The sequence below is a fragment of the Rhincodon typus genome, chromosome 15, assembly GCF_021869965.1.
Source record: "Rhincodon typus isolate 14 chromosome 15, sRhiTyp1.1, whole genome shotgun sequence".
NCBI lineage: Eukaryota > Metazoa > Chordata > Chondrichthyes > Orectolobiformes > Rhincodontidae > Rhincodon > Rhincodon typus.
This window is the reverse complement of record NC_063346.1, coordinates 47,283,253-47,309,477: the sequence shown is the minus strand read 5'-3', so window position 1 is coordinate 47,309,477 and position 26,225 is coordinate 47,283,253. Positions and strand designations below refer to the sequence as shown.

Genomic DNA, 26,225 nt, shown 5'->3' with positions numbered 1-26,225 from the left:
AGCCCGAAATGTTAACTCTGATTTCTCTCCACAGATGCTGCCAGACCTGCTGAGCTTTTCCAGCAATGTCTATTTTTGTTTCTGATTTACAGCATCCGCAGTTCTTCTGGTTTTGTTTTATTGGTTATCAACAGGACGTCTTTAGTATAAAATGCAATTAATGCTATTGATGAACAATTGAATAGCATGCCAATGAACGCAGTTGGTTAAGAGAAACGATGCATCGTTTGCCAAACTCGATATAAACTATATAAATTGAGTATCAATAAATGTTGTTTAACACGTTTTTCTTTTGTAGACAGCTGATATAGGCTTAACAGAAACTAGTGGTGAAAGCGGTGTACGTTTTGAAATCTGGTTTCGTCGACGGAAATCCAATGATACGTATGTTCTTCAGGCGAGTTCAGAAGAAGTAAAACAGGCCTGGACAAAAGATATTTCAAGCATCTTATGGCAGCAAGCGACCAGAAATAAAGGTAATAAATTTACAAAGATTTGTTATTCTGGGTTAGTATTTTCACTGTGAGCTTTGCCAAAGCGTTCCTGTTTTGTCTGAATAATAACATCAACAACCTTAGCTTACATTCATTCAGATACCTTTAACATAATGTTCCAAGGCAGGTTTTACAGCAAAACTAGTAAGTAAATAACAAAAAGGTACACATGCTGGAAATCTGAAATTAAAACAAAATACACATTTCCAAATAGAGCACGTGCCAAATTTCATATTGGCTAAAGACATTCTGCTTTTTACCCATACTTGAAGTGAATACTGTGTCCTTTGCAATTAATAAGGAAACTAGTACCCATTTCAACAGAGTGTGGAGCTGCAGGAACATAGCAGGTCAGGAAGCATCAGAGGAACAGGAAGGTTATCACTTTGGGTCAGGACCCTTCATCAGAACTAATGCTGCTGACCTGCTGTGTTCCTCCAGCTCCACACTGTATTGACTCTGACTCCAGCATCTGCAGTTCTTGCTATCTCTATGCACCTATTTCAAGTTCCTGTTGCAAAACTAGTTGCAGAGGAAAGGTTTGGCTCTGGGAAGGAAAACAGTAAAGGACTCCATACGATTACCATCCTAATAAGTGCTGTTCCAAATCAGTCTGCTATTTCCAGTGTCACCCCAAACCCCAGTCATTGCTTCCAAACACGAACCTATGATGTCTCTTTTCTAAAAACGGAATGTCTCCCCCAAGTCCACACTCGTTACTGACTTGCCTGGCTTTTTCACATTGTATCACTTTTAGTGCAACATTAGATACCTAATATCAAGAGTTCTCCTCTTCTCACAACAGAATGATGTTCCCAAATTTCCCCACAAAAATTTGATGTCAGTAGCGAAATAGCTGTTCAGAGCCCGGCATCCCATCACCAATCACCCTTTATTCATAACTGCATAGCCTTTGACAATAGCACCACCTCTCACTGAGTCAGGCATTCAGAGTCCTAATATCCCTGACATTCACCCTTTTATGTCAGCCAGGTCTCCCTGATTGGACCAGATTATCAGCCTCAATCAGGGAACTCATTCTCTAAGGTCCAGCTCGCTGACCTTATTACAATCCATACAAGTAGGACTTGGACTCACCATTCAGATTAGAGATGTTGCAGTGGTGAAAGCTGTATGACCATAAAGTTGAATGTTATGGGCTTTGAAGCCATCTGTTTCAGACATAAGATGGGTTTTGCACAGCCTCTTCAGCCTAAAGTGGGGTGGCAGGAGTCAGTTGTTTTTTATTGTGGATATTGTTCACCTGAATGAGAGTGTTAAACTGATGTAGTTCATATCTACTACTATATGATGAATATCTGTTTCAGAAGTACGAATGCAGGAAATGGTGTCTATGGGAATTGGTAACAAACCATTCTTGGATATCAAACCAAGTGAGGCTGCAATCAATGATCGAGCCATCGATTATTTTATGAAGGGCAGAGGTACATTTTCTGAATTAGTTTAGTGACATGGGCCCATAACCTTGATAGACAAAGAAGCAGGTTGCAAATTATACTAAATTGAACCTTAAAACAACTTTTTTGAAAATTCATATCAATATGAATGCACAGTCTCAGTAAAAGATTGGAGAATAGGCAACTATGAAACAAAATCCCTGTGATCTGTTATTAAAATCTACACTTGCTGTAGTGCTTTTTAACAGCATGTATATTTGGATATTGATAACTCTCATCAGATTTCTATCCAGAAATCAATACACTAATTTATCCAGTTTTTGCGTTGTTCAAAGAAAACTCAGTCTTTAACAGAGATTTCAAACAAAGTATCTTACTTCTAACTCTTTGAAGTATTATTTAAGCAATCGTTGATTTTTATTGGTAATTGTCCATTCTTCATACATTTGAGAATCTTGCAATTCTTATAGGAGCACGAACCAGAGCTTCAATTGCAGTCTCCTTATTCGACCACACAAATCCATTTAGAAGGACAAAGAATGTTTCAAGTAACGGCAGTCCCTCAGCAGGTTGTCCATCCTCGTCCTCACTTTTGGGGCCACTGAATCTCCATATGTACACTAACCAGGCATTGCTCTCAGGGGTGAACACTGCATTGACCAACGAACGACCATTTGATGTCAACACTTGCATTGAGGAGGATGAACTGGAACATGAAACAAGCAGCCAACCCTCCATGAGTAAGTGTAACATCTCTAATAAACAGGAAATAGTATGTTCGGCATGGACTGGTTGGACCGAAGGGTCTGTTTCCGTGCTGTATGACTCTATAATAATAATAAAAATAAATCCTAGCATATTTTTAATATTAGTTGTTGACTTCAGTGGAAAGTTAAATTGAGTGGGGTGTAAAATCATCCAGGCTGGTGGAATAGATTGAAATTGACATCGTTTAGCAGGTGTAAATTCAGTATTCCATTAATCCATTCAGTTTTCCACCCTCGCCTCGGATTAGTTTAAAATTACTCCCATTGTGTCTTTACTTTCAAAAATTGTCCCTTATGATTAATGACATGATGCCAAATTTAAATTACAACCAATACATAATTGATATAATGAAATACCAGTACCAATTGTTTTGAGAGCTCTTTGTAGGTTAAACTCAATTCCTTTACTCCTCCTGTATTTCTCACATGTGAGAGTATATACATTAACAGTCTTCCTAAATACACACACATTGTGCAGTGCAGTACAGGAATGGCCTTAGAATACTTTATTTCTTGGAAAAGATTGTCGCTTCTTTTGTCTACTGCTGAGACCCATTAACCCAATATGTGGAATATTGAGGTGCAAAATGATGTCCCATCATGGCAGGTCCAAGTATATTAATGTTGACTGAAAAAAGATAAAAATCTGCAGTTGCTGGAAATCAGAAACAAAAACAGAAATTGCTGGAAAAGCTCAGCAGGTCTGGCAGCATCTATGGAGAGACAGCAGAATTAACTTTTGAGTCCAGTGATCTTTTTCAGCACTGTTCTGTCATCATATGAGCTGCCACCACAAACAACCCATTGTGAGCTACTAAGGGACCCCATTAACAGCTATCAATTTTTCCACACTGACCAATACCCTTTCTTTTTTCTGCCCAGTCACTGTTTTCTTTCTCTTTCTCTCTCTCTCTCCTTTCCTTCCCTCCCCCCGGGCTCCATCTCTACTTATCATTTACTCCTCACTTCTACCCTCTCACCCCACCCCATCTTCATCACATACACCAACCTTTTCCTAGTTTTGACTCCACAGATGCTGCCAGACCTGCTGAATTTTTCCAGCAATTTTTGTTTTTGTTTCTGATTTCTAGCATCTGCAGTTCTTTGGTTCATGTTGTTTAAAAAACAAATCTCGGTTAATCTCCTCTGTACCTCTTCCAGTTCAATCACATCTTTCCTACAGTGTGGTGACTACAGCTGTACATCGTACTTCAGCTGCAGCCTAACCAAATTCTGTACATCTCCAACATGACCTCCCTGGCTCTTATAATCGGTGCCTCAACTGAATGTTTTTGCAAGTATTCTAAATGCCTCCTTTTAACACTATTAACCTGTCCTGTCACCTTCAGGGACCTGTGGACAAGATCCTAAGATCCCTGTGTTCCTCTGAGCTTCCTAGTGTCCTGCCTTTCATATTGTACTCCCTTATCTTGTTCTTCTTTCCAATGTGCATCAGTTCACATTTGTCAGGGTTAAATTTCATCTGCCTCTGATCTGCCCATTTGACCAAATCATTTATATCCTCCTGTAACCTAAGACTTGAAAGCAGAGTCACTGGTAAACAGGATAATGAAGAAGGCTTTTGGTACGCTTGCCTTTATTGGTCAGTGCATTGAGGACAGGAGTTGGGAGGTCATGGTGCGGCTGTACAGGACATTGGTTAGACCACTTTTGGAATATCACGTTCAATTTTCGTCTTCCTGCTGTAGGAAAGATGTTGTGAAACTTGAAAGGATTCAGAAAAGATTTACAAGAATGTTGCCAGGGTTGGAGGGTTTGAGATATAGAGAGAGGCTGAATAAGCTGGGGCTATTATCCCTGGAGCATCAGAGGTTGAGGAGTGACCTTGAACAAGTTTATAAAATCATGAGGGTACATTGCCAAGGTCTTTTCTCTACGGTAGGGAGTCCAAAACCAGAGGACATAGGTTTAAGGTGGGAAAGATTTTTTTCAGGCAGAGGCTGGTGCGTGTGTTGAATGAGCTGCCAGAGGAAGTAGTGGAGTAAAGGACATCTGGTTGGTATATGCATAAGAAGGGTTTAAAGAGATATGGGCCAAATGCTGTCAAATTGGACCAGATTAATTTAGGATATCTGGTCAGCATGGATGAGTTGGACCGAAGGGTCTGTTTCCTTGCTGTACAACTCTATGACCTTCCTCCTCACTGACTACCCAGCCAATCTTTGTGTCATTGCAAACTTATCTCTCTTCCCGCTGAACGTTCTCGTCCACATCATGTATGAATGTCATGAATAATAAGGTACCCAGCAGTGATCCCTGTGGAATGCCACTGCACACTGGGCTGCAGTCACACAAATAGCCTTCCACCACCCTCTGTCTCTTGCTACTAAACTGATTTGGATCCAGTGAGATTTTATGTTCTTTAACAGTTTCCCATTATAGGAGTTTGCCATAGGCCTTGTTGAAATCCATACAACCTACGTCAACTGCACTGTACTCATCTACACACTTGGTCAATTTCTCGAAAAATTCAGTCCAATTTGTGAGGCATAACCTCCCTCTGACAAAACTATGCTGATTATCTCCAATCAAACTTTGCCCCTGTAAGTGGAGATTAATTTTCCAATTCACTGTTTTCTTCAATCATTTTGCTGCCCCTCCATGTGAGACTCACTAGTCTGAGATTTTCTGCTGTATCTCTATCATCTTTCTTGAAAAGTATTAACCACATTAGCTGTCCTGCAGTCCGCAGACACCTCCGCTGTGGCTAGGGACAGTTTAAGAATTTGGGTCTTCTTTGGTCTCCTCTAGCAATCTGGGATACAGCTCATCCAGACGTGGGAATTTTTAAACATATCAATACCTCCAATATATAGGTCTCAGCAAGAGAGCCTCAGCTTACCTTTCTTATCTCAACTTCTGAAGAGACTGGTGATTGGAGACAGCTATCCTGCACAAACCAAGTCATGACTGAAATCTGCTACATCCACTTGTTTAACCTCAAAAAAAAGAACAAGGACTGCATTGCCTATGCCTTACTCTGACTCTTTACTGTTATGTACCTGGTTTTTTCCAGGCTGATGTTAGACATATCGTGCAACACCTTGCAGTTTGCCATATACCGTTGCCTAAAGGAAATCATGAAGTTCCATAACTATTTGCTGTAGGAGAGCTTCAATCTCGTTTACTTTTGTCAGAGACAGTCAGGCAAAGTGAATTTGAAGATCTGCTTGGATTGCAATTGCGACACAACAGACTTGTGAGGAAAGTAATAGGTTTAGATATAAAAGGGGCAGTAGCAATCTGGATATAAAATTTTCTGAGTGATCAGAAACAGAGAGTAGTGGTCAGTGGATTTTTTTTGGGGCTGGAGAAAAGTTTGTCGTGGAGTTCTCCAGGTGTTGGTACTAGGACCCTTGTTTTTTGTGAAGTATATTTGATATGGATCTTGGTGTGCAGGAGACAATTTCAAAGACTGCAGATTGTAACCTGCTGGGAGGACAGTGTGGAATTCCAAAAGGACATTGACAAGTTTGTGAAGTGGGCAAATTGGTGCAGATGAGGTTCAATGCGGAATAGTGTGAGGTGATACACTTTAGTATGAAGAACATTGAATGACAATATAAAATAGGGGGTACAATTCTAAAGGAGTTCAGGAGCAAAGAAACCTGGGTCTATATGTACTCAGATAATTGAAAGTGGCAGGACAATTAGCGCGCAGTCAATACAGCATACAGTGGCCCTGGCTTTATTAATAGGGGCATAGAGTACAAGATCAAAGAGGTGATGTTGCACGTGTATAAAGTACTTGTTAGACCTCAGCTGAATTATTTTGTGCAGTTGTGGGTACCACATAATAGGAAAGATGTGAATGCGTTGGAGAAAGTACAGAAGTGATTTATAAGAATATTTCCAGAAATGAGAATCTGTAGAGGTTTTCAAAATCATGAGCAAGCTGGATAGAGTAGATATTGAGAAGCTTTTCCTGCTTATAAAAGGAACAGGAACAAGATCTTAAGTAATATGCAAAGAAGCAAAAGTGATGTGAAAAAAAGCTTTTTCACACAGCAAATAGTTATGGTATGCCCTATGGAAATGTAGTGGAGGTTCAGTTGTGGCATTCAAGAGGGTATTGAATGACTATTTAAATGTAAGTAGTGTGCTGGGTATGTGAAAAAGCACAAGAGTGGCACTTGGTAATGATGCAGATTTGAAGAGCTGGTGCAAGTACAATGAGCCAAATGGCCACCTCCTATGCTGTAACACTTCTTGGTATATTCCCAGTTAAAGCCTTAGCCTGCAGGTGTTTAAGTATTTTTCATGCTCGATTACTAGAAAGTTTTGATTTGATTAATGTTCTTCCAATTCCTTTTCAGCAACTGAAAGCTCAGAATCTTCTTTTCACTGTATGTCTGGCAGTGGCTCTAGTGGATCTGATAGTGGCTGTGTCTCCAGTCTACTTCCTGAAAACCTGTCTGAAGATACTGGATCTCCTTCTGATATATCAGCCTCATATTCTTTCCCAGGATCCAAACACAGTTCTAGTACCATCACTCCACTGGAAGACAAACCTCGTTTCTCTAACAGCCAGTATATTTCAGCGGTATGTAGCCCCTATTCATACAGCTGATGCCATTTTGTAATTACATTTTCAAGTTTTAGACATCTGCGAGTTATACAGACACAGCCTACAATGAGTAATATAAAAACAAGAGCATGCTGTAAATATTCAGGTCCAGGAGCATCTGTGCAAACAGACAACAGTTCATGTTTCAGGTTAGCAAGTGACCTTTAATCAAAATTGAAATAAATTAAAAATAATCAGTTTATACACAAGGATGGAGGGAGGAAATATTAGAAGAGCAGGTCTGTGTAAGATGGAGGGCAGAAATGGCTGAATTGGTAGGAGAATTGGTGGTCCAAGGTAAAAGATGGTAATAATATAAAGAAACAAAAGATGAGTCTCGACAAGTTAAAATGGCAGAAGCAAAAACATTACCAGTATCTGCTGTCCAAAAGATAGGAGCAGTAACTTACCAGTATCTGCTGTCCAAAAGATAGGAGCAGTAACTATGACCTAAATTTATTGAGTCCAAAAGGTTGCAAAATTCCTAATCAACAAATGAGATACTGCTGCAGTGAAGCTCAGCAAACAGTTTAGGAGGCTGACAAGACCTGAGGCTCAGAGTTATGCTTGTGAACTGAATAGAGGTGTTCAGCAAAAAGAGCATCTATCCTGTGTTTGTATTCTACGCTGCTAAGACAAGAAGTGGAGTAAGTAGCAATGTCTCTGAATGTCTGGCATGGTGCTAAAGAACTGCTAATGCTGTGCCATTTTTGAAAAGGGGAGTAAGGGCTAGACCTAGTAATCACACATCAGTTAGCCTAGTTTCAGTGGTGAACATATTTAGTGAGAAAAAAATTGAAGGACAATATTAATCACAATTTTGAAACAGATTAATCAGGGAAAGTCATATCTGGTTAATACAATTGAATTCTCTGAGGATATAACAAGGCAGGTTGATGATGGAGTGTAATTGATGTAGCCCACATGAATTTCAGCAAGGATCCACATCGCAGACTGATCAGAAAGGTAAAAGTTCATGAGATCTGAGGAAAATTGAAAAATTGCATTCAGAATTGTGGTTGGCAGGTACAATTCTTTAAAATAGTGTGAACATTATATAATTATCATCACTAAGTTTATTAACTATTTGTCTTGCCAGTTGCAGAAGGATCCTTCTGCAAATCATTACCTCCTACTTAAATTTTTTGAAATCTATAAGTGCTTTTGACATCCGGGCCATTTATGTTGTCCTAAGACATGTGGACAGTTGTTGTGACCCATACCAGCTTATGCAAGCAGTTTCACCAGCTATGCAAGCTTGAACTGCGGGTTTCAGAACTCAAGCAGTGGCTAGAGTCATTGAAGTGCATGTGTGAAGCGGAGAATTATGTGGATAGCATGTTCAAAGAGGTGGTCACACCACATAGTAGAAGTAAGCCTGCAGATAAAGAATGGGTGATGGCCAAGAAAAATGAACAGGTAGTCCACAAGGCCCCAGAGATCCCACTCACTAACTGATTTTCCATTCTGCATACCAGTGAGGGTGATAAATCCTTGGAAGAGTTCAGCCATCAGCGTCACTCCAGGGTGATTTGTAGCCTCCCTGGGGCTAGGGCCATGGCTGTTACAGATCTTCTGCAGTACATTTGTCTCAGTAAGGGCAAGCACCAGAGGTCGTGTTCCATATTGTACTAACAGCATGGGTAGGAGAGGGAATGTGTCATGCAATTGGAATTTAGGGAGTTAAATAGAAAATTGGCAAACAGGACCTCTAAAAGCCTCTGGATTACTACCTGTGTCATGTGTAAGTGAGTACAGAAAAAGGAAGATAAGACAGATAATTGCATGTGTGGAAAGATGGTGCAGAAGGGAGAGCTTTAGCTTCCTGGGACACTGGGACCAGCTCCGAGGGCAACAGTACCCGTACAAGCCAGAAAGGTTGAACCTGAACAGACTGGGACTAAGTTCTTGCAGAGTGTTTTGCTATTGCTGTTGGGAAGGATTTGAACACCTCACAAGGATGTGGGAGCCAGGAGACAATATTAGAAGGGTAGACAACATGTTTGGAGAGGACAAGTCAGAGTAAGGTAGAAAGTAATGTAGACTAAATCAAGGATATACTGTATGTTAGTGGAGCACACAGTATAATTAGTAAGATTGGGGAGTTACAGGCACAGTTTGCATTTTGGATCATGATTATGTGATGATACTGGAGACTGGCTTAAGGAAGGGATGTCAAATAATTATGGTTATAAGGTGTTCGGAAAAGATAAAGAAAGAAAGGAGGAAAATTTTTAGATAAGGAGACCATTGCAGTACCATAGAAAGCAGATATTAAGAGCGTTCAAGGACAAAATCGATTTGGCTAGAACTAGGGAATGAGAATGATGCAATTACGTTGCTTAATGTAATCTATAGGCCACGAGCTAATGGAAGCATATGAAATAACAGCAAGATGTAAACAACATGTCACAGTTACATTGGTGGATGTTAATTACCCTTGTATCAACTGGGATAGGGTTAGCGTAAGGGGCTGGAGAGACAATGTAGGAGAATGTCCTACAGCAGTATGTGTCCAGTCCAATAAGAAAGGAAGCACTGCTAGACTTGGTTCTTGGGAATGTAGTGGGGCAAGCAGATGAAATAACAGTGGAGGAATATCGAAATGAGCCTGATAATTGTATTATAAAGTTCAGAGTACGAATTTTCATCTGACAACATGGATTTCAATATGAGCTAATCTGATTGATTAGGATCAAAGGATAGTGGAAGAAGCAGTTGAACAATGGGCTACCTTCAAAGAGGAGGTGGTTTGGGTGCAAACAAGTTATATTCCTTCAAAGGAAAAGTTAGGACAAACAAATGCAGAGCTCCCTGGCTGACAGAGGAAGTGGAATGTGATTATGACAGATGTTTGGTAACAAATACAGTTGAGATCAGACACTTCAGTTACAAGGAAATATTGGAGAAATTGGGACTTTTTTTGTCAGAGAGGAGAGGACTAAGAGGAGATTTGGTAGAAATTTTCAAAGTCATGAAAAGTCTGGACAGAGCAAATAAGGAGAAACTGTTCCCATTCATAAACAGATTAAAAACCAGAGGACAGAATTTTGAAGTGTTTTGCAAAACAGACAAAATACTACACAGCAAGAATCTGAAATGGACTGTTTGGTAATGTGGTAGAGGCAGGTTTAATTGAGGCATTCGAGAGGGCATTGAATGATTATTTAAATAAAAACATGCAGGGTTACAGGGAAAAGACAAGAGATTGGCACTAAGTTAAAATGATCATAGTGACAGCACAAATAAGATGAGCTGGATGGTATCTTTCTGTGCCATAACAATTCTGAAATACTGTTTAAAAGAGATGAAGGAGTCATACTTCAGCTCATAATTTAATTCTTGTCAATTCAGCATTGCACCTAACACGAATGTGCTTTTTCTGTTTTTCTCAAACAATGTACTGTCCAGTTCAAAATGCTACCCAGAACCTTTGTATATTTTTAGTCTTTTCAAATATAGCATTGTCAACTCCTTCTAAAGCTTCAAAGAAACTAATTGGATACTTGCAATTTCTGCGTTTTTACAAAATTTTCCAGGAAATTGAAGTGTATCTGACACATCATTCTGGTCTAAACCCATTTTGTCTCTTTTTATATTATTAGATATTGCTGAGTTAATTATCCAGGTATTGATGTGAAGCTAAAGAGCCTGGATTTGCCAGCAGATTTCACAAGATATAATTTTTATTTACATTTTAGAAAAGTATGCTACTTTTAAATATGTTTCTTTCTCGTAGTAAGCCAAACAATGTATTTGGACAGTTAAGGGACAGACCTCTAATTTAGCATCCCTTAACATGATTGCTATCACTGTAATTTGATTTTGAGTATGAAATTTACATGATTAGAGAGCTGAAATATCCAATTAATTTGGGTGAAAGAGATTGGGATTGTGATTTACTATTTTGCCAGTAGACTTGTGTTAAAAACGACACAGTTGCATGAGCTCAAGAGTTGGATTCCATGTCACTCTGTGCATCTGCTCTGTCAATGCTACTTTGCACCACTTAGTGCCAACCCACATGTGAAGAAACTGATGGTGTACAACTTAATTTCATTCCTGCTTTGCTTTTAGTGTTGGTTGTTAACAGCATTTGCTAACCTATCATTCTGCTTTTCCTCAGCAGAAATCAGATCAAATTACCATAAACCCATCTACAATGGTGTAAGCATAGCTGTGCTTTCTGTCCTGCCTTGTCTAAGTAAGTGAGGTGTTGCTTTCTGGCTTTATTTGTTCAGTACTTTTCCTCTTTAACACTCTCTTACCTTTGATTTACCCAAGCCTGACTGCTTGCTATTTCCCTTAAATACTTTCCATGTTGTTGCAACTCACGTAGAAGTCAAAAACCACAAAATTCCCAGTTTCTGAGTGATCAAGAATTGTTTGTTTATTAAAGCAACAGAACTTTGTTTACCACAATGATGATAAACTTTTTCCCTGGGGATTGTGAGTTTGTAGAATTCTGTTTCCCCAGAGATCAGTGGTGACAGAATCATTGAATATTTTTAAGGCAGAGAGGGTTATCAATTGGAAATTCCTGTGAAAAGTTCTGTCACCAGGAATGCTTAATTTTATGTACAAATTGCATCACTGATAAAATTAAGAGAGCTAATGTGTCCGAGTTATTATGATCCCAGTTGTTGGAATTACTGGACAAATCAGATCCTGGAGTGAAATCTGGCTTGATAAACTATAAGTTTTACTTCTCCTTTTATCTGTTTTAGAGTCATTGAACATATTTGTAAGAGGCTCCAATCTACTTTTAAGAAAAAATTTAAATGTTCATTACACAAGTGAAAAGATACAAACTATAGTATAGTAAACAAGAATTATTCGAGCAATATCATAAATATTTGAAAGAAATAGCCATCCTTAAATACCTTAAAGACACTCAAACCTCAGTGAAGGGTCATCCCTGTTGCAAGCCTAAAGCTTCTTGTTTAGATGGCACAGTTATAATCAGTTTCCTTTAGGCAATTTCTTTGTGTTCACTTAATGCTACTTTCTTTTATTATTGAGATTCTTAAAACAAGCTGCTAACAACTCACTTAATGTGGTTCTGTAAACATACACCTTCAATACCTTGACAACAAGGTGCAGAGCCTTCAATACCTTGTAGGATGTCTTCCACTCTGATACTTTCACAGCTTTTTTCTTAGGATATATCCCAGACTTAGGGACCTCTTCTGTCTGCATGAACCTGCTTCTGGTCATTTTTCCTCTTTGCTTTTCTGGGTTGTAAACATTTGAGTCAACAAACATGGTGGCTTGTTAGTCATGTGACTTCTTGTAAATATTGTTTTGAATACTATTCAAACTGACTTTTTAACTTTTTTTTCAAAAAAGTTGACCTTCACAAAACTGAAAACTAAAATCAATTTTTTCCACTTTAGCACCCAGATTTCCAAATATATTACAAGCCTTTGTTATTATTAAAAGCAAGCTTGCTTCTAAAATCATATCTTTTGTTTCCTTGCACATTTCAAGCAGAATTTTAATAGCTTAAATTGTTTACAGCACCTGAAATTATGGGTAAATCAAATAAATAAGCTTAGGATCAATCAGAATGGAAGTTTCTATTATGTAAAAAGTAATAAGGGTTTTTTTTTAATGATTGTCTCAGTATAGTTACTAGTGATTGATTTTTCATAGTACAAACTAGTCCGAAATTGATACCCTCTGTAGGAAATGAGAATATCACACTGGCACAATAGTGGACCTCTCCTGGGATAGGATTTACCCTACACCTGGACAAAGTAGTTGGAGTTATAGCCCTCCTCTAAAGAACTATATTGCCTGCAATTGGAATTTTTTTTTACACCCACCAGTAGTCCTCACTTTGAGCAGAAAATTAATCAACTTAGTTTTGGTAGTTTTTTTTGTGATATTTACTGCATTGTTTTAATGTGTATTTTCCATTAGGTTTGACACATCTTTGGTATTCTGCATGTTATGTGAAGACACGTGTAACCCTTAAAGAGCCATTGAAGAGTAGAACCATCAGCTTTCCACATACTTTGCACATAACACCAAAACAGAATGTGATGTGGTACTTACTAGAAATTTTTTGTGCCGTGATCGTATTTGGAAGTCTATGTGGCTGAGCAGCTTTGACCATTGGACATTGAAATCTATTTTTCCTTGCAGTTCATATATTTAGCCAATTATATGACATTGCTATTAGCTAATGAGTTAATAACATTTGCCCAAACTGTAAATATTAGTTACCATTTCCTTGCAGATCTTGTGTTTTTTTGATCAAACTTTTGAACAATTTACATAGGCATTGATTGTTAGCTATTTCTAGTGCGTTGGGGTACTTGATTAAAATTGTTGAAAAAGGGTTCCTTTCACAAAATAAAACATTAATTGCCACATTGGCTAAGGGTAGCCTATTGACAAGATGATTTGGTGAGACTAACGAGATACTGAAGACAGAGGAGTTTTGCAGTTCCTGTTTGACAGTTAAATGTAGTGCATTTATTTCACTAAATATTTGTTTCTGTAAATAATATATTTGGCACAAGTGGTGCTGGGTTTATTTTGGGTAAGAAAAATAAATTTAATTTTTTTCTGATACTACTTAATTAAATAGGGAAATCACTTAAGTGCCGTTGATAATTTCATGCAGTGAGAGAAAAGTTTGCATTTGCTGTCATGTTGTTTAATTTGCTTCTATACATGGGCATTTTCAATATTTAATAAACATGACCAGTTTTGTTTCTAGTTGTGATCATTATTCACAAATCTTGAACAAATAATATTTCATTTGATAAAATTGTTGGATTAAAAGAAGAGTGGACAAATTAACAAAGCAATAACTTTATAAAATGTTTATTTAAGCTTACAAGGTTTGAACTATAAGAACCTATGTGGGTTGACATAGAACAAGTATTGCTGCTTGCTGTGCAACCATTGTTCACAGAGTGAAATATAATTAATATTTATTACAGGAAGATTCTGCATACCAGAATTAGAGCCATATGTTTTCTTAATGTGGCTACATGCTGAACAACCCTGTAGAGCTCAGCCTCTGTTCAAAACAAAAGGGTTTGGCATGGTTGTCCCATTTGGACTTCTTCTTAGACAGAAGACTGCTACCAGCTGCATATTGTTTCTCTGCTTTATGTACTCAAGATAAACTCAGTATGCCATTGAGGAAGCCATAACAAAGTTCTGGCTGAAGTATGAACAGGCTGGCACAATTATCTTGGATACCTATAGTATAAGCTCTCTGTGAATAAAGGGATGCATAGCATGACAGGGGTGGGGGTGGCTCTAGCCTTCAATCATCTGGCACCAAGAACTCTAGATAAATCCTGCTAGTCAATAAAAATCAAGTTCATTTCCATCCAGAATACAGCTCATCAAAGCAGCAGTTTTGACAAGCAAGACATTAACTTCTCTTCAAATAATGTGGACTGCAACTCATATAGCAGGAGCTGTGGTCATCTTCTCCACAAAAGGCAAGTGTGACCATAGCTCTACATGGGCATCTTCCTGACATGCCCAAATTCTTTAACATACCTTTTTCTGCAGCTTAAGGCTTCAGGAATCTCCAAGTCTCGCATTCTGATAGATGTAAAAATGGGATCATTTCAGAGTTAAAAATAAAGAAAGACCATTTGCCTTAAGCAAAATGTCCCATTCTAAATTCAAGGTACAGAGGCAAGCATAGATAATATAATCGAGTTGTTAATGCCTGCAAAGTTGCATCATTCAACATGTAGCATATTAAAACAGCAACTAAATCTCTTACATAAAGTTAACACTAAAGCTTCTGCTACACAAATATGCTGAATGGTTTTCATTGAGAGGCAAGTACACTCTAAATTGCAAGTTTTAACATCAAATTTTCACTTATAGTTGGTTGTTTATACTGCCAAATTGTCATAACATCCAACAGATAGTCATCTCTAGAAGCTGCAAGTCTAAAAAAACTTCTTCAAACTATTAATCTGTTCTCTGACCCAAACACCAATGTATTTAGAACTTAACTAAAATTGCATGTTTTTCTGCAAAAGTAATGACCTCTTTATTTTGCAAGTTTAGCAAAACTCATATTTATGTGGCCAAATTAAAAATTACATTTAATTTGTACAAAATACATGTTCAAACCAATCTTGTGGAAAAACTGGTTGGGATCAGTGTTTTGTAATTTGTTATTAAAAATGATTTTATTTGTGGTCTATGTGTGATTCCACAGTGATGATAAAAGAGGGTGTGAGCCAACTGGACTGATAATAATTACATTAACCATAAAATGTTTTTCAGATCTCCATCTCTTGAAGCCCAGCTTTCTGAACAAACAATCTGGCATTAAATAGATTACTGTTCAAGTTATACTGATATTTGCCATGAACCTTTAAAATATTGATAATCATTGTAGACAATATTTGCTATGAAATCAGTAACATTAGGTTCAAATTCATTTCTGTTGAGTTTTTTTCTAATTAGTTTCCTAACACAGGAAATGAGACAGATTTATAATACCCTTTCTTCAACAATAGTTCCATGCAGTGGCTATACTTCCAAGCAAATGGCAGTGTCAACTGAAAAACACAAACACATGCAATGTTTATGTATCAATTACATTTTAAGAACAGAAAGCTGGTAGAACAATATTTTTTCCGATAAAGCAAGCTGAGTTAATTTCCTTGTTTAGGTTCTATAACCACTGTAACAAAATACTTTAAAGTAGATAAAAGATATCTGATCGATAACCTGACCTAAAATATTGGACTAGCAGACCTTGATTGGTGGGTGGAAAATGTAAATTCCAGTGGACTTGTCATCTGTTAGCTCTTCTGCACTTTCACCAGTGGGCCTGTAAGCCAGTTGAGGCTTACCACCACTAGAATTTAAAGTTGTAGCAGTGCAATTCCATGCCAAGTGTTTAGACCCACACCAAGCATCAGCCAACAGGTTTCCCTGCATACAAATGGCAGGCAGGGGTTGTCCCTCCTTGACAGCACTTCCCTGGCAACAAGGCCCCCAAATATTTAACATTTCGACTCAGCCCCAAGTGCTATAGTGGCAATGGCTAATGGTACATTTGCTTGGCCAACAGCTCTGAGGTGAGACTTCACGGTCATAACTGTGAAAATGAACATTTGTTTACATACACAAGATTGATGAAATATCCGTGCCACCAGTGAGTGACTGCAAAAGGTTTTTTTTTTCCCCTCTGACTACAAATAGGTACAACCCTGACATCGACAGCTGGGTTAGAAAATGCTGACTGCTACATCCTGCTGATTGTAAAGATTTTGGCAACTCCTGGGAATTTAGTTGCAGGTGCACCCTACTCAGCCTGAGCTTCTCCAGGTAATAGTCACTGGTAGAAAGGAGTTAAGGGCAGGTCAGGACCGAGATCTCTTGTTCCAAGATGAAGCCTTCAAGGTGCTTGGCTGTCACTCCTCCTCGCTTTGGATGCCTGCTGGCTCTACCTAAGAGGAAGGGGGACCCTGGAAAGAGGTGAAGGAGCTTTGTTCCCCTCTCTCAATTACATTGATAAGCAGCACCCATGATTAGAGCAAAAAAAAGTACAGGTCAGGGCAGATATCTGGCAGCCACTAAGCATTCTGCTGAACCTGGGTCCCTAAAGCAGTTGACAACTTGACTGCTTCATGGAAAAGTGCTCACATGCCAAAGCCACAACAAAAGTTGGATAGACTCTTCCAATATGGAGGGCCTTCAACATCACTACCTAAAGTTTCCCGGTCTCTCTCTCTCTCTGCAGATTGAGCATGTCACTTATACCAAATAAGGAGGCAAGTCTTCAGCATAAACCTTAGCAGGTGCCTGAACTTTGTCAGTCTTCAAAGTTTTAGAAACTTTAAGGATTTTTTTCTCCTCTTACTGAGCACACAGGGAAGTGCTGACCAGATATTTTCTCCAGAATCTGCTCTAACTAGAATGCTCATCAAGATGACAAACTTTGGGCTAGTGAAAGATAGATAAACAGTGTGCAGGTGTTTTTCCGGAGGTTTCACAGCCACCATCCTCAGAGATGGTGGTCCTGCTGTGCACAAGCTGTCACCTTTTCCAATTGAATGTCTATTGACCATTCATACCTGTGGAAGACAAGAGAAATGTTTAGTTGGAGATCCACAACGCCTCACATAGACAACGTGAGAGATTGCAGACTGCTCCTCTCAGATGTGCAGGCAACGTTCCTCACTGGTTTTCCTAGTGTGACCTGCCAGCTCCACTGCCTGCTTCACACAAGGGGTCGGAATTCAGAGATTTGGCATACTTCGTGTCTCATGGCCATGTCCTTTGTTTTGTGCACCAGCTTGTTGAACAAGGAGAGAGGATTAAGTCTGTTGTCAATGGGTGCATGAGCACTTTGAGCATGCACAGCCACATTATGTTGGTGAGCCTATCCAGAGTGAGTAGAAAATGTAGTATACCTCATACATGTGATTCAGAGGTTAGCAGCTCTTTGTGACAGCAGTACAGTGACAGAGTTATACACAGAGGACCATCACTCAGTGTAAGTTTACAGGGGCAAGATGGTGAAACTTTCCTTTGCCTGTACAGCTTCTAGGTTCTTTCATTAAATCCCACTGGCACTGTCCTGTGTGCCACCCTTGGCCCAAGCCACTTCGGGCTGGTAGGATTGCTTCTTGCTGCGTTCAGTACAAAGAGCACTATCCTTTGAACCAGAATGGCCTGCAGCGGCATGTTTAGTGAGGATTTGGAAGACATTTTATCCAACTTGTTTCTGGTGTGTGAAGTCATCAGAGGGTAGCAGGCAACCAACGCAGATTGTATGATGCTTCTGGCTTGCACTGAATGAAGGGTGTGCAGGTGACCTTCATAAATATAACACCCAAATTTTCAATCCTGAAAGGCCCTGGTGGGTTGAGCACCTCCTGACTATCTGCCATTTAACTCATGCTCCAATTTGCTTGTTGACAAAATGAGCTGAAAAGCACATAATGGTACTGAAAACCTACCACAGGCCATGGCAGAAGTGACACCCTCTAAGACACCCAATTGCCTATTTAAATTTCAAACTGGAATATCTTGATCAATTTGTCAATATCACTGAATTAGCTACTAAATAATAATTCACAAGGTTGGATCGTATAGGATTGGGGTAATTTATTAGCTGGATAGGTAACTGGCTGATGGACAGAAGACAGAGAGTTGGGGTAAATGGGTTTTTTTCTGGATAGCAAGAAGTAACAAGTGAGGTGCCACGGGGTTCGGTCCTCAGACTTTAGCTATTTACAATCAACATTAACAACTTGCATACAGGGATAGAAGGCTCTATAGCTAAATTTGTGGACAATACAAAAATAGGTGGGACAATATATAGCAATGTCGAAATAAGAACCTTACAAATGGATGTAGATAGGTTGGGAGAGCGGGCCAAAATGTGGAAGATAGAGTTTAACGTGGATAAATAGGAGGTCATGCATTTGGTCAGAAAAATGGGAAGGCGACCTACAACCTAAATGAGGAGGGACTTCGGGGTGCTCTCATGCAGAGGGATCTGGGTTTCCTCATGCATAAGTCACAGAAAACTAACATGCAGGTACATCAGATAATAAGAAAAGTGAATGGAATGCTGGCTTTCATAGCTAAAGGTATACAATATAACGATAAGGAAGTATAGTTGCAATTATACAAGGCTTTAGTGAGACCGCACCTGGAGTATTGTGCACAGTTTTGGTCCCTGTACTTGAAGAAGGATGTGGTGGAGAGGAAGTTCACTAGGTTGATCCCAGAGATGAGGGGTTTGTCGTATGTGGAGAGATTGAACAGTTTAGGCCTGTATTCTCTGGAAGTTAGAAGAATGAGGGGAGATTAAATCGAGGTATTCAAGATGATAAAAGAATTGGATAACCTAGATGTTGGAGTAGAAGCTTCCTCTTGTGGGGCATTCTAGCATGAGAGGTCAAAGGATAAGGAGCAATAAATGTAAAACAGAATTGAGGAGAAACTACTCCCGAAGCATGGTGAGTCTGTGGAATTCACTACCCAAAGTGTGGTGGATGCTGGGACAGTGACTAAATTTAAGGAGTTAGACAGATTTTTAAATTGGTAATAGGTTCAAGGGGTAATGGGTAGAAGGCAGGAAAACGGGGGTGAGGAGCACATCAGCCATGATCGAATAGCAGAGCAGACTCGATGGGCCAAATGGCCTAATTTTGCCCCTATTTCTTATAAATTTATAATGATGCACGCTAAATCATAGATGTAGTTTTCCATGTGCTTTTAATCCCTCTCCAGCATTATTATTTGTAAAGGTAATGTTGCCATCATCTTAGCAGACCATAGGGCTGCTCTCTCAAAGAGAGATGACTGATGGTGATTTAACCTGAGGGTCACCACACCTCAGGTGAGCGGGTTGAAAAGAAGAGTCCTTTATGGTAACCTCAGCCAGTGCAGGAATTGAATCCACACTATTGGCGCTGCATTGCAAACCAGCCATCCAGCCACCTGAACTAACCTACCCCAGCATTATCATATTACACTTCAGCATACTATCCCAAATAATAAGGCTAGATAGTTTAAAGCATTTTTTTATGATTATTTTGAGCTTCATTCCAAAGTTGATCTTCATAAAGGTTTTGAACAAAGTTAGGAACTCTTGTTGGTTTTCTTGTTTACTATGCTGTAATTGGTTATAACGTGTACCTAGTAGTTTCTTCACGAATGATAAACTGTTGATGTAAAGAGTCATAAGAATTCGCAACCCAATTGAACATCCATCACTTACCGTTAACCATTTAACCAGCTTGTCATGTGACTGTTTTTGGTTCTTGAAGACCTTCAGATTTAGCAGCTTAGACACAAATATTTCTGGTGTTATTTCTTCTGTCTAAAATTTTTTATAAAAAAAGATATTTTACAAGTTGCATCCCAAATAGTAATTATTCCATTACAATGTTCTGTATGTTCAAACAGTGCTCATCAACCTGCAAATTCACTTGGTGAACTACAGACATTTTTTCTGGAAGTAATTTCATTTAAATTTTCAGGAACATTCTATGAGCTGGAGTATTTTTTTAAATTAAAAGTACATTGCATACTTTTACAAAATTCAACTATGTACATTAGGTAGCTATTGAAGTGATGCCAAATTAAATAATAACACCTGAATTTCTGACCACTATGTAACTTAAATGTACTCCCTCTCGTGAAGCTGAATACCAGATTTTCATAGGAAAAGAACTTAATACAAAGCTATGTTCCATTTTTATAGTATTATACAAACATTCACTAGAACTCATGACTTTTGATGATAAAGTAGAAAACTTTTTGGAAAGCAGGGAATCAGCTTCCCGTGAGCGTGAAATAAAGCTAGCCACTTCTTGTGTAATCTCTAAGGCCTTACTGGAAGAACAAAGCCACCCAACTGTGTTCCTGTTATATTCCAGAAGACCCTGAATCGATATGTTCTGATGTCACACATCTCAACCAATTGATATGACATCAGTGTTCCAGACTTGCACACACATTTGCAAATAACCTCTTCATTGTTCATTAGGCAACCTCTTCAATAGGCAAGGTTGCTTTGGGAGGGGGTGTCACATTTATCAAGAAGTCAATTACTGTGATAAGGGAGGATAATATCTTAGAAGGTTCCTTAAAATGAGACCATGTAGGTAATACTTAAAACCAAAAAAGGAGGCAGTCACCTTTCTGGGGCTATACTAAAGACAGTAAGGAAGAGATAAAAGGATATCCAGAAGAGCATTTTAAACCAGCATGTAAAAAGTCCTACAATAGAGGGCAGTGCTGAATCGAATTTACTTGGACAAATGGTAGATTGGACAATAAGACAGCATTTTGGTTATAGTAACCATAATTCAGTAAAATCAGGACAAAGATAGACTGGAAATAAAGATTCTGAATTGGGGGATGGCCAGTTTTAATAAGGCAGGATACAGTCATAGTGGACTGAAGGCAACAACTTGCAGGAAAATCCATAAAGCAATGGGAGATATTCAAAAGGGAGAAACTTCAGTAGTAGTTTCAGTAAAGGTGAAGGGTATGAACAACAAGTCTAGAGAGTCCTGGTTCTCATGAGATATAAAGAATTAAATAAAGGAAACTTACAGTAGATGCCAAAGGCTCAAAGCAGCAGATGTACCCGAGGAGTATGGAAAGTGCAGGGGATTGCTTCAAAAAGAAATTAGGAGAGTGAGGAGGGGACATGATAAAACACTTGACGGTATCATTAAGGAAAATCCAAAGATGTTCTACAAGTACATCAGGGAAAGAGAAATAACCGGTAAAAAAATTTAGGGAATAAAGTGGCAATCTGCATATGGAATTGGAAGACATAGCTGAGGTTTTAGATGAGTACTCTGTATCTATATTCATTGTAGAGAAAGATGATGTAGGTATGTAAATCAGGGAGAGAGGCTATGATACTCTTGATTGAATTAGCATTGAGAGAGTGGAGGTATTAGCGGTTTTAGCAAGTTTGCTGTGGGAGGCAAGGAGATTGAGAGGGCTCTGACATTAGTTTAAAATCCTCTCTGCCACAGAAGGGGTCCTTGAGGTCTGAGAACAGCTCATTCATCAAGAAGAGTGGAGGAATAAATCAGCAAACTAAAGGCCAGTGAGTTTAACATCTGTGATAGAGAAACTATTGGGAAAAAATCTGAGGGACAGAAGTATTCTTCATTTGGAGATGCAAGGATTAATTAAGGACAGTCAGCATGACTTTGTAAGGGGAAGATCATGTCCAACAAATTTGAATTTTTGTAGAGATGACTGAGTGGAAAGATGAGGGTAGTGCAGCTGATGTCATCTACATAGACATAAAGTATGGCTTTTGATGAGGGATCCAGGGCAATTTGACAATTGGATCCAAAATTGACTTAATGGTAGAACTAGAGGATGACGATTGAAGTTTGTGTTAATGACTGGAAGGCTGTGTCCAGAGGCATACCACAGGGTTTTCTGAAAAATCCTGCAAAAATATAGTGATGCATTTTGGGAGGATTAACAAGGCAAGGGAATACATGCTGAATGGTAGGAAGTTCAGATAATTTGAGGGACCTTGGTGTGTATGTGCACAGATCCTTGAATGCATCAGGACAGGTAGATAAGGTTGCTAAGAAGGCATTAAGGATACTTGCCTTTATTAGTCAAGACATTCAATACAAGAGCAAGGAGGTTTTGATGGAGTTGTATGTAATGTTAGTTGGGACACAGCTGGAGTACTATGTGCAGTCCTGATTGCCACACTATAGGACAGTTGATGCAGAAGTGATTCACCACTACAATGTTTCAAATAAAAGCAAAATACTGCAGATGCTGGAAATTTGAAAGAAACACAGAATGCTGGAGAAACTCAGCAAGTGAGGTAGTATCTGTGGAGAGATAAAAATGTTTGGAGTCCTGAATGCCTCTTTTTCAGAATTATTATCTTAGAGCAAAGACGACTGAGGGGGAAATCCGATGGAGGTTTACAAAGTTTTGAGGGTCATAGAAAATGTAGATAGTGGGCAACTTTCCCCCATAGTACAGAGGTCAGAAACCAGCGGGCACAGTTTTAAGGAGTGTGATGGAATACTTCCCACTTGGCTGGATAAGTGCAGCCCCAACAACACTCAAGAAGCTTGACACCATTCAGGACAAAGCAGCCTGCTTGACTGGCACTACATCCACTCCCTCCACCACTGACATTCAGTAGCATCAGTGTGTACTATCTACAAGATACACTGCAGAAATTCACCAAAAATCTTCAGACAGCACCTTCCAAACACTTGACCACTTCCATTGAGAAGGACAAGGACAGCAGGTACATGGGAACACCACCACCTTCAAGTTCCCCTCCAAGCCACTCACCATCCTGACTTGTCATTCATTCTCTCCTTAATGGCATTGTGGGTCAACCCACAGCAGGTGGACTGCAGCAGTTCAAGAAAGTAGCTCACCACCATCTTCTCAAGGGCAATTAGGAATGGGCAATGAATGCTGGCCAACCAGTGACACCTACATCCACAAATGAATAAATTTTTTAAAAAGGTAAGGAGCAGGAGGTATAGAGGGGATTTGAGGAAAGATATTTTCATTCAGAGAGCTATGGGTATCTGGAATTTACTGTCAAAAAGGGTAGTAGAGGTGGGAACCATCAAGACACATGAGAACTATTTAGATGAACATTTGAAATGTGGTAGCATACAAGGCAATTAGCATGTGCTGGAAAATGGAATTAGAATAGGTGGATCTTTGATGACTGGTGTGGATACAACGGACCAAGGGGCTTCTTTTCATGCTGTAAAAACTTTATGATTCTGAGAAAAGGGAAGTGGAATGGCTACTTTTTCAGCCAAACAGTCTCCTCCATGCTGTATGTTTGTACAATTTATTTGCATGTTTGGTTCTCAATTCTTTTTTGAGTCAGGTCTCCGTAGTCATGGCCAGGTCTTTCATGCCCCTGACATCATACATCCACATGCATAGTGAACCAAACTTAGACCTTAACATATTTCCTGTCATTCTGACCTCACCTAATACTTTAATAATATTTACTCTGGTGCCATTTGTCATTTTCAATTCTTGATGCACTATTTTCCTCCCTTTTTAATGTTACCTTCTGATTAGCAGGGAGACCCTTTCAGTCATACAGCACAGAAGGTGGCAATTCAGCCAATCATGGCCTTTCAAAGAGCTCTTCAATTAAATTCCCATAACCTTATAGTGTTATTCATTTCAAATATATCTAAATCGCTTTCAAAAGTTAGTGAATCTGCTACCACCATGTTTTCAGGCGTTCTAGATCATCACAACTCACGATGTAAAACACATACTCATCTCCCCTCTGGTTCTTTTGCCAGTTATCGTAAATGTATGTTCTGTGATTACTGGCCTTCACCTTAGGAAGAGGTTATCTTATTAAAAGTCTTTCATATTTCATTTCACTTTCTCCTTCCTTTATGGCTTGTACATTATTAATTGCAAAACTTAGACGGCACATGCATAATATCCTGACACACTAAATTATCTACATTTCTTGACTGATAATTTCTTTCAATAAAGCACAAACATAAGAATGACAAGTGTTGACAGATTTCTCATTCCTAAAATAATATTAATATATCATACCCAAAGAATGTTTACTAGCTGCAGTATTTCCCATGTTATTTGTTGAGGATCCTTCAAAGTATACGAGTCGAGGATGATTCCGGTCAAAAAGTGATTACATTCCCTGGCATAAAATATTTCTTCATGTGATAAGTTAAAAGTGAGAGATGCTAAACCTATAAAGTTTTAAACAAATAAAAAAAAATTATGTCTAAATTCAGTTACCGGAATTATCTACCAGGTTAGAATGATCCAATATCAAACATCTTTTAATTTATACAGCATGTTGGTGCTATTTGTAGTAACAATAACTTTGGCATCACACCAATGCAACTTCAAATTGTAATTTGCTCCATTACATTCCCAGTCCTATCTACAGTCTTATGTGGTCTCAGGAGAGACAATATGCCCTCCACCTGAGGGAGTGGTAACTGGAAAGAAAGTCATTCTTGGGTTAATTATAATTCCCAGCACAAAACAACATTGACATAGGTCTTTCAGAAGTATTCCATATTCCCTGTCAACTACAGTCTCTATATGGCTTTGATAAATCAGGCGTTGAGGAGAAAACAGTGATTTCATATTTTGGAAAAGAAAGATAAGCAAATACAGTACTTTAAACATTTTACCAAACAAAGAACAAAAAAAATCACTTTTGGGAAAATAAGTGAATATTTTCCCTTCGAATAAATAATAAATACCTGCGACATGACTGTTTTCTGAGCAACCAAATTGTACGGCATCAACTGTTGAAAAATATGGAAACAGGTAATTTGTACAAATAAGTATTTCAAGTTAGTGTAGCAAATGATTTCTTTTACAAGGTTATGGTAAAAAGAACTGAAATAGTGGTAACAATGTAAGGCATGCTCCACATCCATTCAGTGTGTGAAATGCATAATAATTTTAGTTATTCAGGGTATGGTTGGGAACACAGGACTGGGATATCATAGTGATTACAGAGATGTGGCTCAGGGATGGACAAGACTGGCAGCTTAATGTTCCAGGGTATAGATGCTATAGGAAGGATAGAAATGGGGGGGCAAGAGAGGAGGTGGAGTGGTGTTTCTGATTAGGGATAACATTACGGCTGTACTTAGGGTATTCCTGGGAGTACGTCCAGGGAAGTTATTTGGGTGGAACTGAGAAATAAGGAGATGATCACCTTATTGGGATTGTACTATAGGTTCCTTCCAATAGTCAGCAGGAAATTGTGAAGCAAATTTGTAAGATCTCAGTCATCTGTAAGAACAATAGGGTGGTAATGGTAGGGGATTTTAACTTTCCAAACAAAGACTGGGACTGCCTTAGTGTTAAGGGCTTGGATGGAGAGGAATTTGTTAAGTGTGTACAAGAAAATTTTCACATTCAATATGTGAATGTACCGAGTAGAGAAGGAGCAAATCTTGACCTATCCTTGGAAAATAAGGCTGAGCAGATGACTGAGGTGCCAGTGAGGGAGCACTTTGGGGCCAGTGATCATGATTCTATTAGTTTTAACAGTGATGGAAAAGGATAGACTGGATCTGAAAGTTAAAGTTCTAAATTGGAGGAAAGTCAATTTTGATGTATTAGGCAAGAATTTTCATGCGTTGATTGGGGGGCGGGGGAAGCAGATGTTTGCGGGTAAAGGGATGGCTGGAAAGTGGAAAACCTTCAAAAATGAGATAACAAGAGTCCAGAGACAGTATAGGGTGCAGGGCTGGATGAACACAGCAGGCCCAGCAGCATCATAGGAGCAGAGAGGCTGACGTTTCGGGCCTAGACCCTTCATCAGAAAAGGGGGAGGGGAAGGGGGTTCCAAAGTAAATAGGGAGAGAGTGGGAGGCGGATAGAAGAGGGATAGAGGAGAGGAAACAAACAGGTCGAAGAGGCGGGGATGGAGCCAGTAAAG

General features: G+C 39.0%; 2 protein-coding genes across 3 annotated transcripts in view; one reads left to right on the top strand and one right to left on the bottom strand.

Moving 5' to 3' along the window:
- The window catches only part of plekhg4 (pleckstrin homology domain containing, family G (with RhoGef domain) member 4), a 182,805-nt gene extending 168,854 nt beyond the window's left edge, over positions 1 to 13,951 (top strand). Inside the window, exons 19-24 of one of the 2 annotated variants that reach the window (XM_048606076.1) lie at positions 299 to 476; positions 1,823 to 1,939; positions 2,383 to 2,652; positions 7,017 to 7,243; positions 11,397 to 11,471; positions 13,193 to 13,951. In XM_048606076.1, coding sequence (XP_048462033.1) covers positions 299 to 476; positions 1,823 to 1,939; positions 2,383 to 2,652; positions 7,017 to 7,243; positions 11,397 to 11,438 — 834 coding nt within the window. In that variant the 3' untranslated portion in view covers positions 11,439 to 11,471; positions 13,193 to 13,951. The remainder of the gene's footprint in view (positions 1 to 298; positions 477 to 1,822; positions 1,940 to 2,382; positions 2,653 to 7,016; positions 7,244 to 11,396; positions 11,472 to 13,192) is intronic. The other variant, XM_048606077.1, reaches the window with a different exon arrangement.
- A 1,718-nt stretch (positions 13,952 to 15,669) lies between these two features.
- LOC109916435 (BTB/POZ domain-containing protein KCTD19-like) overlaps positions 15,670 to 26,225 on the bottom strand; it is a 100,912-nt gene continuing 90,356 nt past the window's right edge. Inside the window, 3 exon segments of the mRNA XM_048605999.1 lie at positions 15,670 to 15,822; positions 20,007 to 20,108; positions 24,353 to 24,507. Of these exon segments, the coding sequence (XP_048461956.1) occupies positions 15,670 to 15,822; positions 20,007 to 20,108; positions 24,353 to 24,507 (410 nt within the window).